Genomic DNA, 7,639 nt, shown 5'->3' with positions numbered 1-7,639 from the left:
AGGAATGCAGCCGAGCTGGAGGTGTCGGAAAGTGCCTGGGGGAAATTTTGTACGGTGTCACACATCAGGACTGGCACCATCAGCATAAAAAACACCTGCTGCTGGAGCCACCTCAACCCCAGGCAAGAGCACAGGAGCCGACCGGGCGCAGGAGGGGCTGTCGGGCGGCTGCGCTCACTACCACGGCCCCATAACGCTCCCACTCACTGACCTGTCAGAGCAAAAAACGATCACACGCTAAACCACATCGTTAACTTCTTACTTTGAAAAATACCGGGTGAATTCCACTTCTCTGGTGTCCGTGTAAGCAATGTTTCTAAATGCTCCAGTCTACAAGGAAACGTTCTTGTTAATCTCTCGGTTGCTGGCTGAGGGTTGTTTCAGTCCTCCACATCTGGTCCCTCACGTCTACAGTGCCCTGACAGGATAAAATGAGCATCTGGCCCCTCAATGCTGGTTTTACCCATTGCCAGACTGGGGCACTGGGTTAGTGTTCCTCACTGGTCTAGCTGCTTGTCACACCAGGGCGGAAGGGTTCTGCATTTTTCTGTCAGAGTAATCGCAGTTTCCTTCAAATTTCACAGCACCCAAGCCTGTAGAGTCTGTTAGTGAACGAGAATTATCTATAAAGATGTCCTCTGATTATGTAGTTATAAGTGTCTGACATCAGCAGGCAAACCTGCTTTCTTGTCAAAAAACACCTTAACCGACAGCCATGTGACACCTGATTCTGATCTCCTAATCTCCCACACGTTCTAGGTGAGAGTTTATTTCCTGTCAGCCCAGTTTCCAAGTCACCGGATCACATTTTTAGCTTCTCCAGCCCCTGTTGTTCAGGAGTTTCGGCACTGGGCCAGAGGGGTGTGTCCGGCTGTATATAAGTCCCGAGCCGAGGGCGAGTCCTGTATTCTTGCCCAGGCTTGCTCTCGTACAGCCCTGCTGCCTGTGGTCAGAGAATGGCAAGTGGCCAGTGGATGGAGGACCAGCTCCTGTGTCCTGTGTGTCTCTGTATCCTGAAGCAGCCGGTCACTACTCCCTGCGGGCACAGCTACTGCCAGGAATGTATCCAGCACCACTGGGATCAGAGTGCCCTCGATGGGCTGTACAGCTGTCCCCAGTGCCGCAGAGCTTTCAGCACCAGGCCTGTCCTGGCCAAGAGCACCGTGCTGGCAGAGGTCATCGACAGTCTGAGGAGGACCGGGCTGGGCCCTCCCCCTCCCTCGGCCCCAAGCCCGGGCCCTCCCCCTCCCGCGGCCCCAAGCCCCAGCCGGGCCGGGCCCATGGGGGTGCTGTGTGACGTCTGCACGGGTCCGAAGCTGAGCGCCGTGAAGTCCTGTGTGGTGTGCTCGGCCTCCTACTGCGCGCCACACCTGAGGCCCCACCAGGAGTCTCGCGTCCTCGCTGGGCACAGGCTGGTCAGCCCCGCGGAGCGCCTGCAGGGGGCGCTGTGCCTACAGCACGGCCGGGCTCTGGAGGTTTACTGCCGGACCGACCTCGTGTGCATCTGCCTTCTGTGCACCCTGCACGGCCACCGAGACCACGACACCGTCCCCGTGGAGGAGCAGAGGGCCCTGAAGCAGGTAGAGAGCAGACACTGAGGCTCACCGTGAGCTGGACAGGTTTGAGTCTTTGTGCTGGTGGACAAGTCCGGTTTGGAGGAGTGTGGGAACCAGCTGCAGGAGAGCTGGCCTGTCCCACAGGGTCTCACTCAGCCCGTCCACATCAGCAGGAAAACGCAGATTCAGATATTTAACTGCAACTGGCATTGCCACTCTTGACAAACACTGCAAGTAAAAAAACATTGTATGGAAAAAAATATTCTTGTGTGTGTTAGCGAGGTATGTGCTGTTTATGTGTACATTCTAATTACTATCCCACTTGAATTCTATACTGAGGGTAATCCTGCCTTTTCTGTGTAACCTGGGGACCAAACCACACTCTGGTTAGTGGAAATTTAGTATTTTATTTCTTAATTTTTTTTTATAATTTTGAGAAATTTTAGTTTAAGAAATACATATTAAAGTACTGATGAAAGTGGCCTGACCTTATCAAACCCTCCTGTGTTAAGAGTCGGTAAAGAAGTTCTTTCATTGACCCGATCAATCCCCAGGAGGGGCTCACACCCCGACGTGTGGCCAGGAAACGCAGGTCAGGCGACGGGGTGCAGCGAGGAGACGGGAGACGTCAGCGCTGTCGCTGCTCAGCCGTGCCTGTGTCTCAACAGGAGCAGCTGGCGGGAATGCTGATGGAAATCCGACACACAACCCAGCAGAGGAGGGAAGAGCTGCAGAGGGCGAGACAGGGCGTGGAGTCAGTCAAGGTGGGCTTTTCTACCGGCGAGAGAATCACACATTCACAGGCGTCACGAGGAGGTGAAAGTCGTTTCTGATCTGCGGGCTCACAAGACTTGGAATCAACACAAAACTATGTGAGCAACAGCACGCAGGACAGCGCGTTCCAAGAACGAGCCCTTTCGCAGGAAAACTCCTGTTCGGAGCAGGACCTGAACTTTGTCTGGGAATGGCTGTCCGGTCTCTCCCAGAGTGCAGAGATTCCAGTGAGCAGGCGAGTTACCTGTCTGGGAGGCACTGATACGCACAAGGTGGGATTTAATTCGTGCATAGGTTTATGGCACAGTCTAAATGATGAGAATACATAGTGTAACGCTTACGGCCGACAGGCACTGTGTAAGAGCCGGCGTACCAGAGCAGGTGACGTCGCCGCCCTTCCCTGTGATAGCAGGACTACAGCTACTGGGCTGTAGAGAGATCTCTCTTTGGCTCACCGGGCTGGGTCCCTGCAGAGTGACGCGAGAGTCCCGGGTTCGAGCCCCCGACGGTGGGGGGCCGACCTAATGCGGCAAGGGCGCCCGTCTGAGCCCCCGTTGTGTTACAATAAGCTAAATGTAATTCAATTAAATGCACATAACACAGACAATGTAAGCAGGTGCTTGGCAGGACCTTCTGGTAATTGGATCCTCCTCAGCCCATCCCAGGGTGCAGGACTGGACGGGGTGCCAGTGGTTCACGATCGGGGCCTGACGTGCTCAGCGAGTCAGATTTCTGCTCAGACTGGCAGCACCCTGGCCTCCGAGCTGAGGTATGTTTCCCATCCCGCGAGCAGAGCTCTGCGCGGGAGGCGCTGGCGGAGAGCGCGGAGATCTTCGGCGAGCTGGCGCACGCGGTGGAGAGGATGCGCGGCCCAGTCGTGGAGCAGATTGCCGAGCAGGAGCGGAGGGCGACGAGGGAGGCCGAGGCCGTCGTTGGGAGGCTGGAGAAGGAGATGGAGCAGCTCAGGAGGAGGGAGGCAGAGCTGGAGCAGCTCTTGCAAGTCAAGGACACCCTCCATTTCCTCCAGGTAGCTGTGACACACAGGGCAACCTGAGGTGGAGAGAGGTGCTCTGGTTTACGTTATAGGAAAATACAAACCCAAAACACCACTCAAAACAAAATCCTACTTCCTTTTTGAGCTGCTAACTGGATTCTTCCAGTCCCTCTTTATTGCAGCCAGGCTTTAAACTACCTCAGACTCTTCACAGAAGACTTTCAAACAGCTCACAGTTCTCTGGGTTCCTTGGTCAGTCAGTGCCTTCTCCCTTGCCCCAGGGAGGGTGAACTGCAGAGGACCTGCCCTCTGATCCCACACAACAGCTTGACTGACAGCTGCAAGCCTAAGCTTCCTGCATTTTAAATTGTCACATGACCAATTGTCTTGCGCCAGCTGGTCAGGTGACGAAGGGCAGCGGCTCAATCCCCACGGCATTCTGGGGCCTGTAGTCCAGCAAGGAATCTCCATCTTGTCTGAACCTACGTCCCTCTCACACTAGGTGTTGGGGTTTTGTTACAGAATAACAAACATCAGTCATTTTCTGATGTTAATCCTGCCCAGGGAATTCAATAGACATTCCCTTAAACTAAGTATTTTTTCAAAAACATATGGGTTTTTTTATGCACTGTGCAGTTTTCAGGCACAATGGGAAGCTCAGAATAAATGACAGTAAGCACAGTGTCTAACACCACATTGTGTGAACAGCGGTAGACTGTATTTTGGTAAAAATGTAGAGGTGACTTGCTTCTCTCAATCTAGTGTGGGGTCTCCAGTCACAGTCCTGGACTGCCACAGGGGCTCCAGGTGTTCAGTGTCCTCAGCTCTTAATCACTCCCTGAGCTGGTCCCGCAGGGCCGCAGCTCGCCAGGGGGAGGCGCTAGCACCGCAGTGGCTGACATCTGAAACCCACACAGCTCTCGTGTCAGGGGGTCAGACGGTTCTGAAAGAGGCCCCTCCCAGGTTCCCCTGGAGCAGTCAGGCACCCACACCAGGACAGACTCAGGTTTTAAAATATGAATTGATGAGCTTATTCCCATAATCAGCTTTAGATTCTGTTAGAACCACAAATGGCGTTTTCTTGAGCAGGGAACGTGTCTTCTGTTCTGTGCCGCAGAGCGTCCCACCCGCGCACTCCCCTCCCGAACCCGGCCGTGCCCCCTCCAGCCCGGCCCGGCCAGACTTCTCCCTGGCGGCGGTGAGGAAGGCCGTCTCTGACATGAGGGAGCTTCTGGAGAGCGTCTGCAGGGCTACATCAGTCCCAGCAGGCTGGACTGAAGACACATCAAGCAGCCTGTTACACAACGGTAACTGTCAGTACACAGTGAGCACGCTGCTCAGAAACGTTTGAGCTGCCAGCACACAGGAAAACCAGCTTTATGCTCTCTACTACTCTCTACCGACCTCCACTGGGGCTGTTGAACTGTACTGTTGTACTGACCTCAAGCAGGGAGGCTGTTAAACAGCTTACAGCATGGCCTCAGATATTTCTCACCTAACATCTGCTGTAAAGAGCTCCTCTGTATCAGCAGCTCATCTATATCAGGGGCCAGAGTGCTGGAGTTTGGGGGGAGGCTGGGGCTGCTGGTTCATCCTGGTTGTCTGTGAGTCATTTCACAGGTGTCCTTCTCTTGTTTCCTCTGTCTTCCACGAAGTGAGTAGATTGCAGACCACTCCAGAGCCCAGGAACAGAGCGGAGTTTTTGAAATGTGAGTTTTTGCTTTTATTTTCGATGCATTTTAGTTTTGGGTCAGTGGGTGGGGTCAGGCAGCAAGATGGCGCAGTTCGATTCCTGGGGTGCTGTCTGTGTGGAGCTTGCGTGTTCTTCCAGTATTCACGTGTGTTTCTTCTGTGTGCTCTGGTATCCCCCCCCATAGCCCGCAGACATACTGGTAGGTTAATTGGCTTGTGGGGAAAATGCCCCTGCTGTGAGAGACTGTGAACGTGTGTGTGTATGTCCGCCCAGTCATGGACTAGCGTCCTGTCCAGGGCGTACCCTGCCTGGCAGCTGTTGCATGCTGGGATAAGCTCCAGCTCCCCCATGACCCTATTCTGGATGAAGTGGTTAGAGAATGGATGGATCTCTTCCATCATGGCCCACCAGCTGGAGAACATCAGAGGGGCCTGGGAGCTGAGCTGCCTTGGGGGTGAGACTCCAGGGAGCAGTTTTAACTTCTCTCCCTCTCGTGTTTCTCCCCTGCGCTCAGGCTGCTGCCAGCTCTTCCTGGACCCCAACACAGTGCACCCCAACCTGCTCCTGTCCGAGGGGAACCGCAGGCTGGTGCGCACGAGGAAGGTGCAGCCCTACCCCTCGCACCCGGAGCGCTTCGACAGCTACTACCAGGCGCTGTGCCGAGAGGCCTTGACAGGGAAGCGCTTCTACTGGGAGGTGGAGTGGGCCGGCAGGGAGGTGTTCGTCGGCGTGGCGTACAGGAGCATGGGGAGGAGGGGCCAGGGCCTGCTCGCCGGCCTGGGGCGCAGCAGCAAGTCCTGGGGCGTACTGTGCTCGGCCTCGGGGTACTCCGCCTGGCACGACAACCAGTCCACGGCAGTCCCCGCGCCTCGCTCACACAGGGTGGGAGTGTTCCTGGACCACAGCAGGGGGCTTCTGTCCATCTACAGCGTCTCGGACACCATGGCCCTGCTGCACCGCTTCCAAGCCAGCTTCACAGAGCCCCTGTATCTGGGCTTCGGGGTGGTGAACCCTGGCGACAGTGTGTCCATCCGCCAGCCCGTATAGCCCTGCAAGCACATCCGGACCTCACAATCCACCAGCCCGTACAGCCCTACAAGCACATCCGGACCTCACAATCCGCCAGCCCGTACAGCCCTGCAAGCACATCCGGACCTCACAATCCGCCAGCCCGTACAGCCCTGCAAACACATCCAGACCTCACAATCCGCCAGCCCGTACAGCCCTGCAAACACATCCGGACCTCACAATCCGCCAGCCCGTACAGCCCTGCAAACACATCCGGACCTCACAATCCGCCAGCCCGTACAGCCCTGCAAGCACATCCGGACCTCACAATCCGCCAGCCCGTACAGCCCTGCAAGCACATCCGGACCTCACAATCCGCCAGCCCGTACAGCCCTACAAACACATCCGGACCTCACAATCCACAAGTCCGTACAGCCCTGCAAACACATCCGGACCTCACAATCCGCCAATGAACACAATTGCCTCCAACACATACAGATCTATGTATTTACCTGCAACTGTCCGGTTGAGCTTGGATGATCAGAACATCCTACCCAGTAAAACTTTCAGAGGAGTTAGAGCACAGAATGATCCCTCTGAGTTTCAGGAAATTATACCATAAAGATCCGGTTCCTGTTTGTTTATCCAGAATGGGAGAGTGAATTTTTCTATCGTAAGATAATTTACCTGAAGCAAACAAATCCATGTGAAGAATTCTTGAAAAAATATCTGTAGGTTTCTGACATTTAAACTTCAATGGTTCAATCTCATTATCACTTGTTATCACAGCTATCTGTATCAATAAGAGTCCGATATACGGGTGTAGAAATGATTGGCTCTGAATTACTCTCTGATATTTGTCCTCTGCAATACACCAATAAACACAAAATAGAGAAGCCTTTGTTTATCAGTGCACTCATCTGTTTCTCCACTGTTTTCAAATTCCAGCAAAATAAACTGACGTCTTGACTGTCCTTTCACGATCAGAAAGGTGCTCGACCACGGTAAGTGATATCACACCCCACGCCGTGCCTATCCCTGACGCAGCAGGCGCGAGGGCAGGACGCCAGCTCTCTGCAGGGCACACACACCCCCACAGCCTACAGACACCGATTAGCCTGGCTAGCATGTCTCTGGAACTGGGAAGAAACCCTCACAGACAAGCTGAGACCATGCACAGAAGGCACCCTGGTCTGGAACTGACCCCAGTCCTCAAGAGCGCTGCTGCCACCGCACTCATGAAAAACTGAAATTCATTTTCTTGGACTTCTCCACACCTACACTGCTTTGTCCTAGACTTTCATCTTCAAATACTGTGACCAGTTAATATGCACAGGAGCATATTAAGTGCAGCTGTGTCAGTCTGATCCACTAGAGGGCAGCCTTAGGACACTTGTGGGAGAATATAAGCGCAGGCATCATCGCAGGAGGGTGTAAGAGAGAGTCTAATGCAGCTATTTTCATGTTTCCTGTATATCATTAAAGAACACTGGTGAAGGTGTCCAGTCTTCATGGGAGATCAGTCTTGTGGTGAGACCAATTCCTTGGCCAGCTTATTTTAAGAGTGGTCAAGGACAGTGCTTGTGTTGAGAGGCTAAGACACAAGGGGACACT

General features: G+C 54.0%; 1 protein-coding gene across 1 annotated transcript; it reads left to right on the top strand.

Moving 5' to 3' along the window:
* The first annotated feature begins 897 nt into the window (after nucleotides 1-897).
* On the top strand, nucleotides 898-6,923 carry LOC102687124 (tripartite motif-containing protein 16-like). The gene is made up of 6 exons (XM_069184994.1): nucleotides 898-1,580; nucleotides 2,225-2,320; nucleotides 3,124-3,357; nucleotides 4,442-4,631; nucleotides 4,980-5,033; nucleotides 5,532-6,923. The coding sequence occupies exons 1-6, from the start codon at nucleotides 957-959 to the stop codon at nucleotides 6,062-6,064; spliced, it is 1,731 nt and encodes a 576-aa protein (XP_069041095.1). The 5' UTR covers nucleotides 898-956; the 3' UTR covers nucleotides 6,065-6,923.
* Nucleotides 6,924-7,639: the final 716 nt, after the last annotated feature.

This window comes from Lepisosteus oculatus, chromosome 2 (assembly GCF_040954835.1).
Source record: "Lepisosteus oculatus isolate fLepOcu1 chromosome 2, fLepOcu1.hap2, whole genome shotgun sequence".
In the NCBI taxonomy this organism is placed as follows: Eukaryota; Metazoa; Chordata; class Actinopteri; order Semionotiformes; family Lepisosteidae; genus Lepisosteus; species Lepisosteus oculatus.
This window is presented reverse-complemented; position numbering and strand designations above follow the sequence as displayed.

What these genes read in the sequence shown, in the direction of transcription:
- LOC102687124 (XM_069184994.1), top strand. Translation starts at nt 957, where the DNA reads ATGGCAAGTGGCCAGTGGATGGAGGACCAGCTCCTGTGTCCTGTGTGT. An exon ending in ACACCCTCCATTTCCTCCAG is followed by an intron (nt 3,358 to 4,441) that starts GTAGCTGTGACA and finishes TCTGTGCCGCAG; the next exon opens with AGCGTCCCACCCGCGCACTC. An exon ending in AAGCAGCCTGTTACACAACG is followed by an intron (nt 4,632 to 4,979) that starts GTAACTGTCAGT and finishes TCTTCCACGAAG; the next exon opens with TGAGTAGATTGCAGACCACT.